The sequence below is a fragment of the Gasterosteus aculeatus genome, chromosome 15 (genome assembly GCF_964276395.1).
Source record: "Gasterosteus aculeatus chromosome 15, fGasAcu3.hap1.1, whole genome shotgun sequence".
Lineage (NCBI taxonomy): Eukaryota > Metazoa > Chordata > Actinopteri > Perciformes > Gasterosteidae > Gasterosteus > Gasterosteus aculeatus.
Genome location: NC_135703.1, coordinates 13,510,846 through 13,533,345, shown reverse-complemented (window position 1 = coordinate 13,533,345; position 22,500 = coordinate 13,510,846). Strand labels below are relative to the sequence as shown.

General features: G+C 43.4%; 5 protein-coding genes across 7 annotated transcripts in view; 1 reads left to right on the top strand and 4 right to left on the bottom strand.

Annotated features, from left to right (window-relative positions):
- trip11 (thyroid hormone receptor interactor 11) overlaps nt 1-2,711 on the bottom strand; it is an 18,057-nt gene extending 15,346 nt beyond the window's left edge. Inside the window, exon 1 of the mRNA XM_078089788.1 lies at nt 2,084-2,711. Coding sequence (XP_077945914.1) covers nt 2,084-2,222 — 139 coding nt within the window. The 5' untranslated portion in view covers nt 2,223-2,711. The remainder of the gene's footprint in view (nt 1-2,083) is intronic.
- Nucleotides 2,712-3,459: 748 nt separating this feature from the next.
- golga5 (golgin A5) lies at nt 3,460-9,393 on the bottom strand. 2 transcript variants are annotated; one of them, XM_040199971.2, is made up of 13 exons: nt 9,074-9,393; nt 7,569-8,234; nt 7,206-7,421; nt 6,898-7,117; nt 6,683-6,806; nt 6,221-6,424; nt 5,927-6,097; nt 5,569-5,697; nt 5,332-5,430; nt 4,974-5,196; nt 4,161-4,260; nt 3,988-4,051; nt 3,460-3,914 (listed from the first exon to the last, which is right to left on the bottom strand). In XM_040199971.2, exons 2-13 carry the CDS (start codon nt 8,224-8,226, stop codon nt 3,834-3,836), a joined length of 2,289 nt encoding a protein of 762 aa, XP_040055905.2. In that variant the 5' UTR covers nt 8,227-8,234; nt 9,074-9,393; the 3' UTR covers nt 3,460-3,833. The 2 variants fall into 2 exon arrangements, with proteins under 2 accessions (XP_040055905.2, XP_040055906.2); XM_040199972.2 differs by having other exon boundaries at nt 7,206-7,379; nt 9,074-9,373.
- A 417-nt stretch (nt 9,394-9,810) lies between these two features.
- On the bottom strand, nt 9,811-17,402 carry rtf1 (RTF1 homolog, Paf1/RNA polymerase II complex component). Its single transcript, XM_040198759.2, has 18 exons — nt 17,039-17,402; nt 15,290-15,400; nt 15,044-15,194; nt 14,170-14,371; nt 13,951-14,068; nt 13,677-13,788; nt 13,452-13,590; nt 13,179-13,356; nt 12,984-13,066; nt 12,796-12,883; nt 12,576-12,683; nt 12,406-12,483; nt 12,188-12,309; nt 11,988-12,045; nt 11,457-11,534; nt 11,240-11,347; nt 10,980-11,094; nt 9,811-10,845 (listed from the first exon to the last, which is right to left on the bottom strand). The coding sequence occupies exons 1-18, from the start codon at nt 17,264-17,266 to the stop codon at nt 10,739-10,741; spliced, it is 2,184 nt and encodes a 727-aa protein (XP_040054693.1). The 5' UTR covers nt 17,267-17,402; the 3' UTR covers nt 9,811-10,738.
- Nucleotides 17,254-20,831, top strand: ndufaf1 (NADH:ubiquinone oxidoreductase complex assembly factor 1). Its single transcript, XM_040198764.2, has 5 exons — nt 17,254-17,675; nt 18,507-19,040; nt 19,592-19,777; nt 20,417-20,491; nt 20,612-20,831. Exons 2-5 carry the CDS (start codon nt 18,525-18,527, stop codon nt 20,750-20,752), a joined length of 918 nt encoding a protein of 305 aa, XP_040054698.1. The 5' UTR covers nt 17,254-17,675; nt 18,507-18,524; the 3' UTR covers nt 20,753-20,831.
- A 61-nt stretch (nt 20,832-20,892) lies between these two features.
- The window catches only part of nusap1 (nucleolar and spindle associated protein 1), a 3,677-nt gene continuing 2,069 nt past the window's right edge, over nt 20,893-22,500 (bottom strand). For both annotated transcript variants that reach the window (XM_040198761.2, XM_040198760.2), the window contains exons 8-12: nt 22,459-22,500; nt 21,947-22,110; nt 21,739-21,855; nt 21,536-21,641; nt 20,893-21,447 (exon numbers count right to left, since the gene is read on the bottom strand). The exon at nt 22,459-22,500 is cut by the window's right edge and continues 131 nt beyond it. In XM_040198761.2, coding sequence (XP_040054695.2) covers nt 21,360-21,447; nt 21,536-21,641; nt 21,739-21,855; nt 21,947-22,110; nt 22,459-22,500 — 517 coding nt within the window. In that variant the 3' untranslated portion in view covers nt 20,893-21,359. The remainder of the gene's footprint in view (nt 21,448-21,535; nt 21,642-21,738; nt 21,856-21,946; nt 22,111-22,458) is intronic.

The window sequence follows — 22,500 nt, the reverse complement described above, 5'->3', positions numbered from 1 at the left end:
GGCCAAACAATTCTGGAGATCAAATCGGAGTGATGTGACCTTAACGACTGGACGAAGCTCATCCAACACGTGGCACCACTCCACAAACTAAACTGAAACACGTAGAATGTACTTCGGTGATGGAAGCAAGGCCTGGCATGCAGAGAGCTTCACAGCTGTGCTCAGTGATAAGAAAGGATACTGCCGGTGTTTGATCAAAGCTGTGAGTTGGATATCTGCGTTCAAAGTTCTCTTCCAGTCAATACTCAAGCACTGGTTGTTGGGTTTCTGCTCTTTTGATAGAAACTCCATAATTATTGCATTTTGTTGCCTTCAAATACTCATGAGGCAGAATAAGCTAAAAAACGGTTGTTAACAAGAATGTGAGCATCAACATTTCAAAGAGGGAACGTCACTAAAATGTGATTTCATTCTGAGCCCGCTAATCTGCTTAAACATCAGGCTCCACTGACAATGAATGCGTAATCCACCGGCACTGCATGCATCAGGACAACAGGGAAGAGCGTTTGTGCATCCTTATAAAAGCAGCTGAACTGCTGACCCTTGTGAGAGGCTTTCTATTGGTTTTCCACAGTCATTCTCCCCATAATATAGCGTCACCCTGACTGGAAAGACTTGGTATTGGCAGGACTCATCCCGGTCTTTAACAACATGCTATTTTAAATCCTCCTCCTTCAATTAGCTTGAGGGGAAAATGTCTGCGAATTAGCGGCTGTCCTATGGACACATTTTCACGGTATATTGAAGACTTCTGCCAAAATGCAGCACAGCAGTGACGTGGAAAGGCAGAGTATTTAAAAAGGCAACACACAGCAAATTCTGCAAGGCGGTCGAAAACCTTGAATGGCTAGAGACTACAGAAGTAGAAAAAGAAATAACGCCTGTGGTGTCCTTCAATATAAAACACATCAGTAGATACTGCTCTGAATGATTAATGATTGCTACGGTTGCTGACCGGTGGCTCAAGAGGCAAACAACGTCATTTTCAACGTGCCACTGAGGTTCTTTTTTTGCAATGGTCAAAAATGGAGCCCATTGGAAAATTTCTGCTGGCTTCCCGGGTTGCTATACGTCATCCCTGCAGCGCGCTATTGCATTTAGAAGCAGCCCAACTCTCATTCAGTGTCAACAGAGCAGCAATAGAAATGGGGTGTTCTGTTTACATATATCCACCTTTATGTACATTAAGAAGACAAACAAAGCCGCTCTGTACGTTCAAACAATAATGGAGAAAATAATATGGGAGAATAAGGAAATTAGTGAAGTATTGTTAATCACAATTTAGACTGGTTTGGATGTTTTCCTAACTACCAACTAATATGAACCAAACATCACTTCCATCACAAGTGAAAGTCATAATTTTTCTAATCTCTTTCAGGGAATCAGTAATTAGTCAAATAAGTAAGTTTGCTCCCTTAATTGATTTAGCTTCTGTCACATTCCTTTAATACTGGAAGTATTAATGGCTCATTTTTAGCAATGCAATGACATCAATGTAATTAGTCCAGAATTGAGAAACATCAGTAACTTATTTTACTGTAATTATTGTACTATATTTGGGATTCGCCAATGCAGAGGCTAAATATTGGATATCGGTCCGATTTAAGTCTCAAGTTAATAACAGATAACAGAACTTCTTTTTTTTTTTTTTTTTTTTGTCAAACCTAATATCGCTCCCACATTAAAAAAAAAAAAAAGAGTAATTATGCCAACTCAGTGTATACGTACGTATATTTGTTTCGAAAAAGTTCTACAAAATTCTCTGACATTTGCTTTTGATGATGACAGTGGAGTATTTTACAGTGCTCCATATGATATTTATACACTAACAAGCCCAAGTTTTTCACTTGACACATGAAGGAGGCAGTGGTAGTTTTCCAGTTAAGAGATACTTTTCTTAAGGATTTAAGAAAAGTATCAATGTTGATAGAGCTGTTTAATAACATCTGGTTGGCATTTCAGCACCAGGGACCATAAAGGCCCTTTAATAGGTGTTTAGTTTAAGCAACACTGTCTGTGCTGCAGGTGTGTCATTGGCGATGTGGCGACATAGGAAAGAGATAAAAGCAGCAGTCAAACTCACCCCCTACTTCTTCCACTCCTTCCAGCAGCATGTCTTTGGTGAAGTTTGAGATCTGCCCGGTGAAGGAGGACAGGCTGCCGCCGACCTGGCCCAGAGACTGGCCGAGGCCGGACCCGATCCCCCCCAACCAGGACGACATCTCGAGGAGGGCAGCAAACCAAAACAAAGCAGGGCCGAAGAAGACTGGGTTTAGGGGGTGGGGGGGGTAGCTTTAGCTTAGCTTCGACTCCAGAGTCCAGACTCCTCCGAACTGTGGACTCTACACCGCGGAGACCTGGTTAACTTCAAAATCCACTTCTCCTTGAACAAAGTCGCTTCTCGGGGGTGACAGACGCTCGTGTAGCAAAGATTAGCCGGCTACGCTAATAACAGCTGATCACTTGACTTGTGAAATTTGCCGAGCTAAGCTAACTTAAGCTAAGCGACGTTATGTCACAGCAAAGACCGCTGACACCGTAAATTACGGCCCCGCCGCCGCCGCCGAGGCCCGTGTCGCCTACGTGAGGTGTTTTCAGCGCTTCTCGCCGGTCTAAACAACACAGCCTCCAGAAAGTGCCACCTCAACTGCAGCCATACCAGCTCGGCTGCGGCGAGAAACGTCAGGTTTGACGTGGACACGGAACAGAGCGAGCGTTGCATTGTGGGATACTGGAGGACCAACAGATCAAAGATGCGTTCAAGGACCTGGAGAACTCTAGCCAAAAGACGTGCGCCGTTTTCAGCAGATAAAAAATACAGTATTCTCACATATGTTACGAATTCCGATGTTATTCATGGAAGATTAGTTGAATAACAAATGTGTAATTTCACTGTTTTGTTGTAAAAAAAATGATGAACCACATTAAACCTAAACGTAATATTTACAGTATTATTTTAATATCTTTTTATCTTCACTTCTTACTTTTGTCTCCTATGTATGTCTTTGTATAACTGTATTTTGGTTATAATTTTATAATATTTTGTTTTAATCCTTTTCAGGGGTTTTAAATAAAAGTAGAGAAGTATTAGAAACAATGGCCCCACTAGTGCTCAAATGAATGATTGCTCCACTGCTCAACTCTTATATACTTATTCAGTCGGTCCACTCGTCTTCGGTTTTAACATACTTCACAAATATTTCTTACATGAAACCAGAAAAGTCAGCTTTGGTAGCTTTGTGTGTTTTAAGTTATTTTAAGATGCACAGACTATCTATCTACAATGAAATTGTACATCAGAAATATTGGTCTGTACTCCTTTATTTTCCGTAATTCAGAGCCACAAAAGGATTCAATGAGTCACACTCCTCATGAACAGGAAACCAACTTGGGCTTTGGCGATCCCTCTAGTGTAAGCTACAAAACAAACATAGCCTATGAGAAAATTGACAGGCTGTGTTGATTTATCGAACTTGTTTATTAAAAGATTATTTTTAGCTTTTTACATAGTGTTAAATACAAGAAAGCAGCGGTCGGAAAGCAGATAAGAAGAACAAATGTGAGATCATGTTAGATTTAATATCTTATCAGCAGACCACCAATAGTTTATACAGAATATATCCCTCTGGAATTTTTGTTAAAACCCAATGCTGCTGTCCGATATTGATCTTTCCTTATAAAAAATAAAGAATAAATCAGAGGAAATGTCTTTAATTCATAGCATGTCTGTGCAAAAAAGGGAGACAGGAACCCTAGCCCATATTCCAGCAGCTTGTACCCTCCTTACATTGAAGGCTGTAGAACATAATTTAAAACACTAAAATTCAAGCCTTCTATCTTCCATCAGGATGACCACGGTGCATTTCTGGTGTGTAAGTCAGCAGAACAATCATGACCCACAGGTGTAGCAGCGCCTGTCAAAAGAAGTTGAAATTAACCATGGTTCACTGAGATGGAAAAACAGCGCTGCATTGACCGAATACTCACTATGTACAGGATAACGAAAACTCTGGCCACAGGGTAACGCCTCAAGAAGATGCCCAGTCGGATGCTGAAATGACAGCATGTTCCGTCCATTACTTAGGTCCTAAGTAATAGGATCATATTGTACACAGGAAACAGTCAGTAACGGTGAGGACAAACAAACTGTGAAATGTTACCTGAAACGGTCAATGGTGCTAGCTGCCTTGCGAACTTTGCCATAAACTCCTGGACTGTCCTGATCGCTGAACAGGACGGGTGTGGTTCTTTGTCGTGCAACTGAGAACAAACACACACACAGAAAGAAAGACCTCATGAGCAAAACAGTCAGCAATGGAAAAACTAAACCCGATGAGCTTCTAATCCCAATAAAACAGTGTGACCCAACATTTGACAACATTCAACAAAACGAAAAGCCAATATCCACTTTTAAATATACATGCTGGTATATTCATCTATAAAGAGACCATGCAATTAAAGGGGAGCACAGATATATTAAATAAAAAGCAGAAATAAAAGACAATTTATTTAGTTTTAAATCACATTTGTTCTTCATGATCATCTTGCTTGATGTCCTATTTCATATAGGTACTAAATATTCTAATATCCATTTAGCATTGAAAATAAAGAGTAGATATTGCTGAGATATTTCAGGTGCTGGAGGTGGGGATTTAGAGTGTATTACAGTAGACAGCAGGAGCTTAGATACGTGTTGTTGCTGCCCACATGCACAACAGTGCATCATGGTGAAGGAGGTGGAGCAGGAGTCTGAGCTGATGGAGTTTTTTGGTGAACCTGCATGATTTCATCTAATTTTACGTAGAATCTAAACCAGTGGGCCGATGACAAACAGTAAGAATAACTATATAGAAACAAGTAATCTTTTCACTGATGATCTTGTTTATTTATGTCAGCCATATTATGCTATTTTATAACTGGTTACAAGTGGCTCACTTTAACAGAAGAAACTCTCTGACCACCAAACCTCATACCTGGTCCCTCAAGACCGCTCATGTTGATGGAGGGCCCTCCACTCGGTCCTCCTTGAGTGCTCTTCAGCTGCTGTTCCAGACGCTCCAGCTGAAAGAGCAGGGAGCTTTTTTCTGTTCCCAGAGCCTCCAGCATCGTCTGCTTCTGGATCAGCGTCTCCGTCAGCTGGTGGAGACGATTCTCCAGCTCGGTCTGGCTGCTGCTGCTGAGAGTCTTGTTGGTCAACTGGAGGAACATCATCAATACCTTTTTGTCAAATTGACCATGCTCCTGCCTGCCATAAGGCAGACGTTGTCCAAGCCCTGACCCCGGAGGAGGGCTCTGCATTTACATGCATTGTATGATTATTAACTGGTTGACCTGGTTCCTGAGTTTTTGGATTTCATCTTCTCGGTCCTTGATTCTGCTCTGCAGAGTGGTTTTAGTTCGATGGTTCTCTTCCTCAAGGTACTGAAGTTCCTGTGATTTTGATAAACAACAACACAGAAACACACTACGTGAGTTAGGATTTTGATTAGATACGTTGAAATTGAAGTTTGAGGAACAATTCATCGTACATTTTCTATGGCTGCCTTTTAAAAGAATCACCCCCCGTACCTGTTTGTAGCGCTCGACCTCCACCTCCACCTCCTGTTTAGCCCTGTTTTGTAAGGCGTAGTGCTCCTCTAACTGCAACTGCTGCTCCCGCCATGTCTCTGCCTCTGTCAAGGCCTGATTCTCCAAATCCTACCAGAAAAAAACATGTCTCACGTGTACAGCTGCAACAACAGTGGTTCAACTGCAGATTTTAAATGTTGCAATAATTTCCAAAGCATAACCTCAAATTTAAGTTACAAAGAAAAACTCTCCTCGAATCAAAGGGTCAAATACATTAACAGACCTACCGGCCAATACAGTACCCCATTAAATAGAAATGTGGTTTTGCCTATATTTTCTGCCATTTGAAGCATCTGACCTGTATTTCTATCCGCAGTGTGTGCACTTGTCCCTGTAGTTTTTGGACGTCCTCCCTATGCAGTTCCTTCTCGTGACGCAGGTCCTCCAGCTCCAGAGCAAAAGCCCCGCTGCCGTCTACGGTGTCCAGACCAGATCCCTCCTTCAGACTGCTGATCAGCTTCTCTTTGGACTAGAGGACCACAGTACACGTGAAAAAAATAACACAGGAAAAAGCAATCCTATAAAAATTCTTAACCTATCTGTAAAAAACAAAATCAATGAATGTTGAATGCTAAATATAGCCAAGTCCTACTTGTAGGATGCGTGAAGCTTTGTGCTTGTAGTCTTGTAACTCCTGTTTGGCCGTCTCCGCTGCAGCTTTGGCACTTTTCAATTGCAGCTGGATGTCGTCGACCCGGAGCTTCTCCTCTGCCGCTCGCCGCTCTGCTGCAGTCACCGTCTCGGCGAGGATCTGCCGCTCAGCCTCCACTTTGGACAGGCGGCCAGCAAACTCACTCTATAGCCAGGAAACACAATTAGAAAATGGTCTGGTGAGAATTGCCCTCGCTTCCTGTCACCTACGTCCCTTATGTACACCCATGTGCACCTAATCACCGCCACCTAGTGTCCAAAGTGTCAATATAAATACAGTCTAACAAACAAAATATACTTTGCCAACAACAACCCATAATGGCCCCTACATAGACTAATTTCCACATATCGAGTGTAGACTTAACCTTGGTACGTGAACGAAGATGAAAAGCATCCTGTGCACCTGCATCTGCCGGTAGCTGTCCTGCTCCCTCCGGAGTGCCAGATCAGCCTCTCTCAGCCGCTCTTGTATTGTGTCAAAAGCTTGGGACTGCACGCTGCTCCCCTCGGTTTGGTCTTGCATAATTCTAAAAAAGAAATGATAAGAATAATCCTAAAAATATCTCAAAAAGAGCTGAATCTGATGTCTACTTTGAAAAGGTTGTTATAAAAGCGCACCTTGACCGTTCCATCTGTGCCTCTTCTAACGCAGCACAGCGGGACATCAGCATCTGATCGGCTTCATCGAGCCTGATTTTCAGGACTGCAAGCTGACCGTCTTTGGCGGAGAGGGCTTCGGTTAAGTCATCAACCTTTGACCGAAGTTCCCGCACCATCCGGTCGGTCTGAGACTGCTCCGAGTTCCATCTGTCTGCCCGTAGACGAGCCTGGTTCAATTCTACATGAGTAGAAAAACCACTTAATCAGTCAGAGGGACGGGGGCAGAAACGTAGGCCATCTCCGTTCCTGTTCATCTCATCGCTTACCGTCTTGTAAGTCTTTCGCCCTCTGGATGACTGAAGCCATCTCCTGGTTGAGGGAGGCCACCTCACAACGCAGCATCTGGTTCTCCAAACGCAAACTGGACAGGATATGGCTCTGTGGCTCCTCCGTTGGAGGAGGAGGATGAAGAGGAGAAGGGGGATCCTGCCTGCTGGAATCTAGCAGGACAGCCAAGCCTGAGTCAGAACTCTCGGGTGTGTCTGTAGTGGCCAAGTAGGAGCGATGAGAAAAACATTGTGTTGACCATCTGTTCATCTACAGGTGGACAATAACAAATAGTACTAATAAGCCCTTCCTAACATCCAGATGGCTTATACATTGTTACATCTAGCGCATTATACACGTACCGTGGCTCTGTTCTTTAGTGGAGCTCTCCTCTGATGTTTTCATGCTGTGGGCAGACAGTGAGCTCATGCTGGAGGCCCTGGATACTCCCCGGGTTGAGGGGGGCGTTGACGGGGCCGAGGGGACGGTATGAGGAGTGGTGGAAAGAGGAGGCGTTGGGTTTTCGACCTCGGTTACCGGAACCGCCACTTTCACAAGTTCTCTTCTTGAATCCCTCCTGTCGCTCTGCGGGGGGTCCGAGCTGTTCAGAAAGTCAAAGAGCATGTCGTCGTCCACATCCTGCTCAGATGGTTTTTTGGGCCTCACAAAGCCAGACGAGGTCTTGGCAGAGTTGGGGGGGTTGCTGAGAGAACCGGAGGGAATACTTGCCGCGTTGGCAGTACCAGACAGCAGCGTAGCACCGGATCTCTTGATGTTGGCAGCCGCTGCAGCAACATAACTCGGTGCATCATCAGAAGATGCATAAGCATGATGCGTCACAGTAGCATGGCTCTTGTATTGTGCAGTGTTGTATTCGGGTTTGGTAATAGATTCCTCTCCAAAGGATGACGAAAAGGAAGATGTTCTCTCCTGGTTAGTGGTCAGGGCAGTGGCAGCTCCCTGGTCCACTTTATTCAGGAAGTCTTCAGCTTTCCCGGCCAAGTCAGCAAACCAGGACATTTTGTATCCTAATGACAGAAACTTTAACAGCACAGTTTGAGGAGGAAATGGGCTTTTTGTGCAGATAACAGGTACAACAATGCTATGGTTTTTGTGTCAGCATAATGCATATATATTAACACATTTGCCCTCTGAAACGGCTAAAAACTGTTTCATTACAAGTGTGATACGAGGGCACTACAAAGAAGGTTTTTTTCTTCTTCTGTCAACAGTAACTAACTAAAGGCGGTGGCCGGTTAACAATTAAACTCCAGGACCAGCAGGATGAATCCGGACAGTCTGGTTAAAAAAAATGTGCCCAGTTCAACATTCAATGACAATTTTCAATGACCTTTTTTATAGTTTTGAAAATACCCACCATAACTAAATTAAAATATCAAAATTCATTTTTTGTCAATGTCTTCGAAGTCATTTATATGCAAAATCAGGGAACATCCGCACGACTCGTTTGAAATGCATTTATTGTGTAATTTTTAGTCTGAGTCTGGGAGTTGCAGTCTCCTCCACACAAACATGACGATGACTAAAACTGATAATGATTGTGGCCACAATATTAGGAACTCATCTTTCTCCTGAGAGACTCTTGACTCAAACTCACCAGCGAACGCACTGCTTGTGCGCGGCTAGCATGAGCATGCTAACTCAATGCGCTAACAGACTCAAAGCTGGCTGATAGTTATCACGAAAAACGACCGCAGAGCGTCTGGTGCAGATACGAGGCTGTAAAGGAGTTATTACGGTCAGTTTCTGCAGCTCGGACCACGTTGAGAAAGTAAACAGAATACACTCCATCACTGCTAAAGCTAACAGGCTAGCTGGCTAGCAAAGAGGACAGCCTCTGACGTACCAACAGACACGACGTCCAAATGTCTCCGGTCACCAGGCTACCGACGGGGTTCAGCTGGCGGACATGAAGGGAGGATGTCGTTTGGATGGACACGGTCAAATGTCATTATCTGTCAAAGAGGATGTTGGTGATCTTCTCAATACGTGGAGCAGGAAGCGAAGAAGAAAGGACCCCACAACAGAGCGACTTCGGAGACGCCTGATCAAAAACTAACCGAGGGCGTTTCGCAGGACACGTTTCACACCTTCTGCCTGTTTGCTTCACTTATATTAACACTGACGGAAGTACACAAAGTTGATTTTGTGTTTGGATATCTTAGGTCTCACAGCAAGCTGAAATTCAAAATTAAAAGCATCTGCTTCTATTGCCGAAGTAACAAATATAACATTAATTGAATGGGAATAAAGTAGCCGCTTTGAAAAAGTTAATGCTGTATACACGTCTCCACATTTCCAATATCGGATGCTTTTGTGGACCAATGCTTGTAGTGAAATAAAAGGGCTAGATTAAATCTATTTAGGAACAGTCAAATTTAACTTTGGTAAACCAAAACAAATAAAGACACAGACCAAATGTACTTGATTAAACCAACAGCAGTGAATAAAATAGGTTATTTTTTCGGTGGGTTAAATGACATTCCATGCATGCACGGTACAAAAGATAAAAAACAACCTCAGCTGGTGGCAGGCGTCGTCTGCTCTCACCCATAGTTTGCAAAATAGACACGAAGACATACGTTATGAAACAGTGCCTCTTTATTTTTTCCGCTCTCTCTCCAAAATGCATATTTACACGGCATGCCACATCAATACAGGAACTGACTATGGACACAATTGAACACATAGAATCTGCTCTGGGAGTTAAGGGCTGGGGGGTTATCCCATGAACCACCAACGAAGAGATAACAGAAATGAAGCAACACTTTTATAACCAGAAGTAGAAAAGGGTTCCTCTGAAATTGAGTCATTTCAAAAGACATAAAAAGTGATAAACGTCCAGAATCTTTCACATTTGTCACGGGGGGCCAGAGACACGGACGAGCGATCATCTATACGCTGCAAAAAACAAATAAAACAAAAAAAAGGCTGCTAAAAATCAGGATGGAAGGGCAGGACAGATGATCACACATACAGTGGGGAAAAGATTTTGGACAGTAATTAATTGTTGAGGACTAGCTGATCAGTTCCATTAGATATGCAGTCCTTTAAGATAAGAAGTCTTTTAACATAGTGTCCTTGTTCAAGGCAATAATCCACAAGCGCTTTGTCCGTTCAAAAAAAAAAAAAAAAAAAAAAAAAGACCAAAAAAAATGGAGTGGGCGCCAGAAGATCCAAAAACAGATAGAAGTTAAATACATACAAAAAAACACAACTCAATATACAAGCTTGTGTGTGGTGATGCAAAAATAACAAAACAACGAATATCTGGACAAGTTTCTCCGAGAGAGATCCATCGAGAAAAACCTTTGCTCAATCAGTATATCCTCTGTGTTCAGATAAACAGTCTGTATCAACATTCAAACATACGTCCTCTGGGAGTCACTCGCACACCCACACACACATATACTCAACCACACACATTTACACAAACATACCCTCTCTCACTCGCTCTCTCTTGCACAGTAAGTTACACATCAATGTGGTTACTGAATGATGGAGAACCGCGTCAGATCAGTCCCCTCCTCTTCTTGTAGTCTTCCAGGTTGAGGGACCTGCGGGGAGCGCCGTCCTTCACCGGCAGCGCGTTGGAGCTCACAGACAAAGACTTTGCCTCTGCGGGGCACAAGAACGATACTGTTTTCTGAAGTGCAGTGGTTAACGTACCACAACCGAACAAGTGAAGTATAGGGCCAGCCAATGTAATGCAAGTCAAAAAAAGAGAAGAAGTAGGTAAAAGAGAATCTCACCTGCATTAGGAACCTGTAGGTCAATCTTAACATCAAAATCATGAACTTTAAACAAGTCCTCTGAGAGGTCAGTGTTCGGCTTGGGGCCATCCTTGTCCTTTGAGTTTAATTGACCCTGTAACACAACAGAGGAAAGTGTAGATATTTAGATACTTTGGCATTCATTTCAGCACAGAAACGATGCAGCAAGCGCGTGTCTCTTTGCATTGGAACAGAACGACATGTGGATCTGAGCATCTCTTCAGTGAAAGCTTGCTCACCAGCTTGTTGCTGTCGGAGCCGGCAGCGTCCGGTGCAGCGTCCGACCCAGAGCCGTACTTTTGGTTCAGGTGAGCGAGAATAGCTGCGTGGACTGAAGGGTCTCTGGCCTGCAGAACCAAAACAAGCATGTGGAGAGATCAACTAAATGAGAATCCGCAGTGTTTATTTTATTCCACTTGGAGGAAATGTTACATGAAAAAGTCGTAGGGAACTTACATTAGACACCATGGTGGGTTTGCACTGTCTCCGTGTGAAAGGGTCCATCTGTTGGTTTTTGGCATTTTGTCCTTCTGCCTGTGAGGAAAATAAGTAAATAACAATTGGGTATTTTAACAGCAGTATAAACTTGGACCACTGGCTGATCTGAAAATGCTGTAAAATGGACACAATGTTATTGGGACATTTGGGGATTCTATGCTTAGATCAACAGCAGCGTGAGGGAATTCCATCTTGTTGGGTAGTAAATACCATAAAACTATTTTCAGACAACACAATCAATCAATCTGTAAGAAAGGACTCTTCCCTTCCCACCCATCAGTAACATCGTGGCTGTGCTTGTGTCACACATCCTCCAGAGCAAACAGAGACTATGGGATGCAATGCGGACGCTTTAAATAAATACATTTTCAAGCACTTACACCAAAACTGATCATTTTTTGCCTTTGATCAATTCCGACACATTCCAGCCATATTAAAAATCACAACAGTTAAAGAAAAACATTAATATGTGTGATTGATGACGCTTACCACAAGAGCTTTCTCAGATTCAACAATGTTCCAGCTTCTGTTCCTCTGATTGATGTAGCTGGATGAAAAATAGAACAGAAAATAGAAGCATCTGATGAAGAGTCAGACTGTTGAGAACTGTGTATATGAGTATATACAATAACAACAGTATTTATGTTGTTAAAAACATAACATAATTTATTTAATAGTAGCCTGCGTACCTGATGGCAGAGATGCTCTTGGTCCTTTGTCTGTCAAGGGCCTCGGCTCTTTCCTCCAGCTCATTCAGCTCCACCTGGATCCCTTTCACTTTGTCAGAATCCCCAGTCTCCTCTGCCATGGCCTTCAATCAAAAACACGGTCCAAAGGAGTAAGAAAGAGGCTCGGCCACAAGACCATCACTGTCACCGTGTAGCTGATTATGGCAACCTTTCTTTACCTTATCTTTGAGTAACTGAGTTTTCTTCATGGCATAATTCGGTGGCGCTTTTCGGAACCGGTCCTTCTCTTTTACAATCTGCAGCGAGCAAAGACGATACATATTTTGGTTCCATTGCATAATACACGACACCAGAGAAAGTAAATTAACCTCTGGAGAAAAAGACTCACATCCTCTATGTCTTTGTCATTGAACTTATAGTTAACCGCTTCTTTGATGGATTGCTCCTTTTTGGTGATTTCGTCAAGAGTCGGTACTTGCATTCCAGCAACAATCATCTGGAAAACAACACAGAAAAAAAAAAATCTTTCTTCACCGGCTGGCCTCTTCAATACATGCAAGATCCTCCTTAAACTGATGCAATGGCTTTTGTTATATAAAAACACTTACCGCCTCTTTCCACTTCATGAACTCGTTTTCCATAAACTCCTGATTTGATACAAACTCAAGCCTGAACACCCGCGTGTCACCGCCATGCCTGAGGAAGACGGACAAACAGAAAGGTGCGTTTTTGGGAAGCAGGGATGATGGGAAAAGATTCTCGATTACCTACTTTAATGTCTACGAAGTGTACCCACCTTAGCTGTAATCCCTTGTTTGTTCGCGTCGTTCCGAGCTGGTAAACCTTTGCCGTCTCCACCACGTCTACAATTTCCGCCACCTTTCGACAACAAGGGAAACTCAACTAAAGTCAAACTTCCCTAATCAGACTATTATACAAGATCACACTATGTGATATTGAACTAGAAATGCTTCCTAGAACCTCGGCTTACCCTATAAACCGGTTTGCTGCTGCTGTTGCCGATCCCTATCCGCACAAAGCAGCCGGTCACCGTCTTGGCAAAGAAGGGCATGTGGCACCAGCGCTCCAGCTTGTGCCTGGACAAGCGTACCCTGTTGAGCTCATCCGGTAGCGAGACAGGCTGCGACTTCGGGGGAGTTTCTTCTTTACTGTTGGTGGAAACAGTCAAGACGTTACTTAAAAATCTGGAGGGAAGTCCTCGTCTTCTGCTGCTTTAATCAACCGGAGCGGGAGAACAGCTTACTCGTCGTCATCGTAAGACGATGAACGGGAACTCCGGTCGCTCTTAACCGATGATTTGTCATCGTCTTCCTCCTCTTCCTCCTCGTCGTCGGAGTAAACCTCGCTGGTCTTCAGGGGCTGACGTTTGGCCAAGAGTTCCGCTGCTCACCAAAGAGAGGAAATGTCATCGTTCAGCAACCGACTGGAGTGTCAAAAACGTCCCGACCAAGTCAGAAATCACACCCACCTGTTTTGTTCTTCTTCTTCTCGCGCTCAGCTTTGAGCTCCTCCATGGCCTGGGACTTCTTATCGAGTTTTTCATCGCGTTTAGATCGTCTTTCCTTGTTGTGAGACATGACCTGGAGACGAGTGGATAGCAAACACACTCAAGGACAAGAAAAGGTGGAAGGCTACTGCTGCATGAGCGCCTGCCAAAGGATTCTTAGAAGTGACACAGTAAGACAATTTTTTGTCAAACAACATTTGACTAATATTGTTAAAATGTTTCTGAATCTACTCACCACTTGTGTGTCTTGAACCTGAGATAGCTTCCTCTTTTCTTGCTCTTCCTCCTGCTTCTTCTTCTTCTCCTCCTTCTCCTTCTTCTTTGCCGTCTTCAGCTTTTTCTTGATTTCAAAACTGAGAAAAAAAATACATCGTCTTAAATAATGCAAGAACGGTCAAAGTCCCAAACTGGGCTTATGAGAGAATTTTTTTTTTAACTTTACTTTCGCACTCACCGTCTCTTTAGCACCTCTCTCTTCTCAATTCTGTTGAACAGCTCCTGCTCTCTCTCTTTCTCCGTCATCTGCTCCAGGCGAGCTCGGTCCTCCGCATCGCCCATCAAGTCGTCGTCGTAACCGTCCCTGAACACCTCGTCCTCGGAAGAGTCAGAGTCGGAGCTGGAGGACGAGCTGTTGCTTTCGGAGTCGGACACCTCGCCTGATAAAGAGCAATTCATTTGGCACGATTACAGATCATTCAGCTTCAGTTCCTGTACGGAGAGCAGACCAAATTCCACTGCTGTATTCTGACCCAATGTGCTCTGCCCACACCGATACTATATCCCTCCTAAAAAATACTAAGCAGTAAGACATTCATCTTAAAAAGTGGATCCTAAGTGGCCGAAATCAAACTACTAAATTTGACCAAATGACAGTTTACTTCAAAATGATGAGAAGCATTGATTCAAGAATTTCAAACATCTTGGATAGTTACTCTGGACATTGGCCAGATATTCAGAAATAATTCGTCAAGACTTAATAACCACTTAGATGTTGCGTGGCATGCCAGCTCAGATAAAAGGGATGAGCGAGTGAGTCACCTAATCTGGGCCGCTTGATATCCGTGGACATGGCGCCACTGTGAAGTGTGCAATCTAAAGCTCAGAGCGTGTCTCACCGCTCTGCTCTTCACGCAAGATGCTGTTAACCTGACGGCGTGTGCGTCAATGTGCGGAGCTATTGGCTCACATCCGCACAACTGTCGCCACGGTGAGATGCTTGACTCCTATTATTCATAGTAACTTAAACATGTGTTGTATCAGATACATTTTTTTAAATCTGCTTTTGGAGCAGAGCATGTACCCCCCTCGCCTTAAAGCGGAAGACGTACCCTCCTCTGGTGCAGAGCTCTCAGCTGAGCTGCCTCCATCTGAGCTGCCAGACGCCGTTGCTTTATTAACCTTCTTCTTTGTAGCATTCTTCTTCTCGGACCCTTTCGCTGGCTTAACCTTCTTTTTGCCTTTGGTGCCACCAACAGTCCACTAGACAAAAGGGGGTAAGAATCCAGTTAGATTCATCAAATAGCCGTAACTATCCACAGAGTTGTTTTGTTTCAAACGGAAAAGGGACTACATACCTCATCATCACTGTCGGATGTCTCAGAGTCTGAAGAAGCTGCAGGTTTGCTGACCGGCTCTTCCTGATCCCCAGAATCAACCCTCTTCCTCTTTGCCAAAGACAGGAGCTCCTGGTGATCAGAATGCAGCGATGTGGATCAGAAAGAGCACCCAACAAAATCAGAATCGCACGTGGAACATCTAACAAACTGTCTCCAACAGGGAAAGCCCTGCTCTTACTTGGTAATAAAATATGTTTGTCAGGATCCAATCCTGAGTGAACAACATCTTATCATCTACAGGTGAAAATAAACTAAACCAAACTGCACGAAGGATGCATTGGGATCCAAAACCATTACATGTTAGATGCCCATGGTTTTATTTAGGACTAAACCTCCCAAATAAAGTGGATTCTCCAACCCTTTAGGTAAAAAAACACAATGTGTGAGCAAAGAAGGCAAATCCAATCAAGAGTTGTCATTAAAACACATTCTAATGGCAGAATTTTAGCAGCTAGTTATCCCAACAGGACCTTCATACAAATCTGGAGCCAGAATGAGAAGCTCAATAACTAAACCCTGAAAATGTATGTAATAACACCGAATAGCTGTACGATTCTGGGAACGCTACATGTAGAGCTACACTGATCCAGACTGCATTGGTGACATATTCATATGACTTTGTGTTATCATCAATACAGTGTTTCTGTCACCAGCCACCAACAGTGGCACCAACAGAAATCCCTGGCCTCAGGATGCATTGCATAAAATCTCAAAGTGACATCGAGGTTTGCAGGCTTGAAAGCAATCAGATCTGTTCTTCGCAGAGGCAAAATCTTGAAATGCAGAACTAAAAGTCTAAGTCCTTCCTTGGAGAGACGATGTATTGAATACTGCAAACATTCTGCATTAGCGGTCTTAATCCATGTAATCTCAAAACGCAACTGCTGAACACGACACATATACATACGCAAGAATAAATTCCTGCTGATGATTTGGGCCACCAAGGAAACACATCTTACTAAAGCCTCTCCCAACTCTTCTGTGCATCACCACCTGTGTCTGGGCAGTCTGTGGGCTGAACCGTACACGGGGGTTTTAGCGGTGATCGCGGTTATTAAAAGGAGCAGTTGTGTACAGCTCCTCGCGCTGACATGTCCTGCCTCTCTGCTCACCAGCGCTTGTTTGACAACAACACCGAAATAGACCGACGGCTTCGCGCCCATGACGTCATTGGGCAAGATAAGGTCTTAAATACAAGAGCTACTCCTCTCCGCTGTGTGCAAACATTTCGCTCACCCTGGACGTTAACTAACAAGACCCCCACCCCCTTCAATAGTGCACGGCCGTTGTCAAGCAGATTACTACTCGAAACCAGAGGGAGGCCCATTCCGCGGCATTTCGGTGGCTGGTGGTTCCTTGCGTTGAGGGACTCTGTTGGAGTGTAACCTTAACGTTAGCATAACTTAGCATGCCGATGTAAAGACACTGATGCTTGGACAACCGCACAGTACCCTCCGTCCTGCACACACTGGAGAAACACTAGGGCGGGGAAGGCAACATTTATTCGACATTGGAAAGGGGTGTTAACTGAGAGAAGAAGCGAGGACTGTAAATAACATGGGCCCACTCTCCGCTTGTTCAAGCGAGGCAAACCCCAGCGCAGTCCGTTAGCACGCAATAGCTTCGCCTCCAACTGCGGGCAACTTAAGCTAGCGCTAATTGCGTGAATCGTCGTGGCTAAATCTGAAGAAAAAAACGCGCACCTACCTGATCTAAATTATCGTCACTAGCACTGTCCTCGGAGTCAGAGTCAATCACGACTCTACCTTTCCGCTTCTTTACGTTCACCATGATTAGCTGCACGGCTAACCTGCTAGCTACCTCTGTGTCGTCTAAATGTTTGAGGCTAGCCGTTTGTGCTACTATCCAGCTAGTCGGCGCTGCAGTAAGCAACACAAAGGCAGTACTGCGCATGCGCGCTCGCACTTGTGCCATAGTTGCGGTTGGGGTTTAAGGCTCTGCTGGGGGGGTCATTTTTTTAGCTAGCACTTATTATGTTACTTTACTGATGAAGTGTATATGAAGGATACCGTTTGTGATGATACGGGCACATTGACGGTTAGCTAACATTGGAACTAAGTACTGATAGGAAGTGTGTCAGTCCGGACACGATTCTTGGGTGCACTGCTGCTAAGCTCAAGGTCTAACGTTACAATAAATCACTCGTTTACTATCGAAGCTAAACTCGTAGTTTGATTAATCGAGTTACATGTATTGTATTTCGAAATGAAACCAACACATGACCAGTTGATAAATGGTGTCAATCCATGAGTTTTTAAAGAGACTAATCCAGGAAAAGAAGTCGGCGAAATATCCATCCGTCACCTTTTGATGCACGAGTACAGTAAGTAGAAACAGATGATTTACTGTGTTCGTCTTTAGAGTTTACGTTTACGCAATTCATTACAACGTTATGTTTTGATTCCTCTCTAAATGTGGTTTTTACTAACGTTAACGACTATCTGACTCATTCTTGAACTAACTGGAGGTGTCAACATACTATATAATATATATATATATATATATATATATATATATATATATATATATATATATATATATAGTGTGTGTGTGTGTGTGTGTGTGTGTGTGTGTGTGTGTAAGTTAATTAGTTACTATAGTAAAATAAAGCGAACATAATAGCATTTAAACTCAAACTCCTTCACTCCGCCACGAGTGAAGCTCAGAGCAGCAAATGCTTTTTATTTCTTCATACTGTAACGTTGTATGAATTCAACAATTGATTAAATACAACTGCAAAGGATTTTAAGTGTCATCAATCTTTTCAGTAAAAATGTTTTTTTTTTTAAATAATTACCAGTTTGCACTTTAAAGCTATGTGACATGACACATGAAAATCTAGGCTACTAATACAACACATACGCCAAGAGGACATTAGTGTTGAAACAGTTCCTAAATTACGATTATTCTTGATACACCTGCAACAGAAACACCAGCAAACTATAGTTATGATTTGCCTCGCACACTAAATGCGATTCCCTAAACCAAATAATGTAAAGCATTGACACGTTGATTGCATCCTTTCAAGTCAGTTGAATAGTATTTTTTTTTAAATTATTATTATTTTCATTAGTATTTTATTATTTTGTTGATTTTCAAGATAAACATTTTTTTAATCCATAACCACAACTGTGACGTAACGTTATCTCAACAGTGAACAGTCGGGACTGAAATGTCGCTGCCGAAGATGACACGTCTCCCCTCTGTGAGGCTGCTGAGCTCCATCCACCAGCACCACCAGATGTTGCCTCCCTCCGTCACTCTGCTCACTGCGCCCAGAAGAGCTGTGAGTCAGGGCGAGTACAGACGACCCGGCAAACCCAAAGAGGACAGGTTCCCGTGGCAGCCGATTAACTTTAGCTTCTCAAAAGGCGTGCAGGGGATAAAGAAGCACTTCACGCTGCTGAAGAAGGAGTTTTCCGAGCGCTGGGTTGGTCCAGAGGGCAAACCCGTCCTTGAGCACATGTTGGAGCAGAACCGAGTGATGTGGGAGTTCAGGGGCCCGGAGAGCCTGGACCAGTGGACAGTGTCCTCAGATCACGAGATTGGAGGCCAAAGTGAAGCTTACCTGAAGCTCGGGAAAAACAATAATACCTGTTTTCTGTACGGGACTCTGAGCTCTACTCCTCCCAAGGATGGAGAAACGCGCTACAGCGGATACTGCACCATGCGCTCCAAGCGACCACAGGTTAGTGCCTCGGTGGAGTTTCTCTCAGAAGATTTAGAAAGCCTACATTTACTTCTAATGAGGTTGTGGAGTTACTGTAATTGAATTCTGGACAATGTGGTCATGGTTTTGGTATTTTTAACTGGAAATAAATACGCTTACTTTAGCCCAATAAATACACAAATCTTAGGCTCAGTATTATTTCCCAATCTGAATGTCATTCTTAGCCATTGAGAAGTCTGAAAATAAAACATACAGGATTTTTTTTAAATATTACAAATGACAATGTTTGGTTTTAGACATCCATTGATAATTGAGGAACAGCCATGCACCTCGATCTCCGGGCGTTTTGGCAGGCGGCCACTAATCTGTGCACCAACTGCCATCATTATTATGTCCCAATACGGACTAGCTCCTCCCCTTTCATTATTATTTTTTTGGCTTTTGTATCACAATGGAAACCTGCCCGCACCCAAGCGCTGAAAACTCAACTGTTCTTACGTTGTTACTGGTAGTTAGCGGATACGGCTAACTGACCTGCACTTAACCCCCAAACGTTTGGTCTCCCCCAGGCTTCATTCGATAGAAAAAAGCACTACGATTGGTCCAGTTTCAACACCCTGCATTTGCGAGTACGCGGTGATGGACGTCCGTGGATGATCAACATTGGCGCAGAAACATATTTCTCCCACCAGAAGGATGACATATACAATTATTTCCTGTATACCAGGGGAGGACCCTACTGGCAAGACGTCCAGGTGAGCCAAAACAAATCAGAACCCTTTGTGAGGGTTCAGACCAAAAAGTGCCTTTTTTTTGTCTGTGGACCAAAAGATACCGCCCCGAATCTGGAGATGTTGTTGCCGCATTGGCTGCAATTAAGCTTTTAGGAATAGTTTTTTTCTCTTTGTGTGAAATATTACATTACATTACATGTCATTTAGCTGACGCTTTTGTCCAAAGCGACTTACAATAAGTGCATTCAGCCATAGGTACAAACTCAGAACAAGAAAGAAGAAAGTGCATTTTCCTCAAATAAGCCAATTTGCTATAGATGAGTGGCGTTATAAGTACAATTTAAGTGCTACCATTTGTTAGTCTTTAGTCGAGGTAGAGTCTGAAGAGGTGTGTCTTTAGTTTGCGGCGGAAGATGTGAAGGCTCTCTGCGGTCCTGATGTCTTCATAGAGCTCGTTCCACCATTTCGGCGCAAGGACAGCGAAGAGTCGAGATCTAGTTGAGTGTTTTGCTCTCAGTGAGGGAGGGACGAGTAGTTCAGCAGATGCAGAGCGGAGAGCGCGGGTCGGGATGTCGGCTTTCACCATGTCCTGGATGGAAGCTGGACCCGATCCAAATATGTAATGGAAGCAGTCATTCCAACACGTTATCTTCTCTACAGATTCCTTTCTCCAAGTTTTTCCTCACAAATCGCGGGAGGGTACAAGATGACCAGCATCCTCTCTGGCTGGACAAGGTAGTGATCGTAACCATTACCTAACTATGTGTATTACCTTTTGATTCGCTCATTCAAATACATTTCTCACTGCGTGTGCCAATTAGTTTGTACTTGTAATATGTTGTGTTGTATTTACAGGTTAACAGTATTGGATTCACCCTGGGGGATAAAGCAGACGGTCCATTCCAACTGGAGATCGATTTTATTGCCGTCTCTAAAGATTACGCTCACACCGAGGAGTTTGCCTACGAGTTGTACAAGAAAAACCCTGACGTTTAATAAGAGCGATTGCAGATGAACTGCGGTTCAATAATGACCAGGTTATACGTAAACTACCAATAAACAAGTCTACCAATTACATCCGATCCATCATTCCTGGATTCAAGCATATGGACTGGGATAAAAACGTGCAGGATGTGTAGATTAAACATTTAGAATCATTTAATTACAGGACACGAACTGAGACATGCTGCTTTAAAAAAAAAGTCATTGTTGTGATTCTTGTCTAGTTTTTTCTGACAGATGTCAACAAACCAGGTCTAAAAACAACCATTAACTCACATGACTTAACATTTCTTTGTGGAACAGGATTTCCTTTTTATGGTTTTTTCAAAAAAAAAAACAAAGCACACAAATTCTAAAAACACAATAACAGTTTTAAATGCAGCAAAAAAGGATATTGATTATCTACAAAAACACATAAAAAGCATCAGTCAGAGTTGTACGCTGTAAACACTACACCAAGGGTAAAATCTAAAACACCCTACGGGAGTTTAGACAGAAACAGAAAAAGACGGCTTCCCCAACAGAAGACCAAAAGCGACGGCTGCAAACAAAACATATTTACACTGTAAAAAAACGGATGTACAAAACCAGCCGGATACTTTTACATCATGACAAGGCCTCTTCTTGCCCCGAGCATACTCTCCTTCTTCTGCTTACGGCCTTCCACGTGTCTCGCTCTCCTCTCCCCCCTTAAAACAAGATACAGAAACGTCCATTAAAGTCTGATGTTGTAGGAGTTCTTTACAACGGGAAACACGCGTGTCAGTTTGAACATACCTTGTCTGGACCTGGTGCTGTTTGTAGTTCTTCTGATGAGAGTTAGAAACCAGTGACTTGTTTGCTGCCGTGTTTTCTTGGTTGTCTCCAAATGCCTTGAGTTTACCTGTAAACAACCATTAAAAAAAAAATAAGTCAGGCATTTGTCGGTCTGTTTATAATGTACTTCAGGGAAACGGAGCATTTAAACGGTGGTGTTGTACCTGCATGGGGCTTGTAGGTGAGGGGACGAGAAAGACTTGCTTTCAGATCAAAGCCAGCCTTCTTTTGAGTTCCGGGGGTTGTTGAAGTACTCGTGTTGCCCATGAAGAGAAATGCTCCTTCGGAATGAAGCGGGGAAAATTCATATCACACTCGCGCATATTTAGACAAATTACGATTTGTTTCTCCGGATTAAAAGATAAACGGTACCTGCAGTTTTTGTGGCAGAGAGGGTTGAAATCTTGGAACTTCTTGGCTTTCCCTCATTGGTGGCCGGTTTGTTTGGGGTGCTGGAAGTCACGCAGAGCGACATGCGCGCCGGTGTCTTCACCAAGGACTTCTTGTTGTCGTTGTCACGAGTGGCTTCGGAAAATCTGCAAACACGCGTTGACGTTAGAGCGTCGGACCGAACGCCACACAGCAAAGGGCGGCATTCAACCCCATCTCATGTTTTAGAAGGTTGACTAAAAAGGAGATTTAATGCTGCACTGTTTTGGCTACTTTTGCGAATACAGATAAAAGTAGAGGGCGCTGTTTGTAGTTCTTCTGAACTCTACATAATATCTCATCTCTACATCATATCTAAATGAGGAGTAGGGTCAAAAAAAGGCCGTGGACTGAATACTCCTGAAAAGTTTATTGTAAGAACGTCACGAGACAACAAGGTCAAGGCAGGAAACACTTTGTCCACAAGAGAGTGTCAGACCGGCAAAGCGACTCACCGAACATTGATCCTGCGAGTGGAAAGGACAGACGGTCTGAAC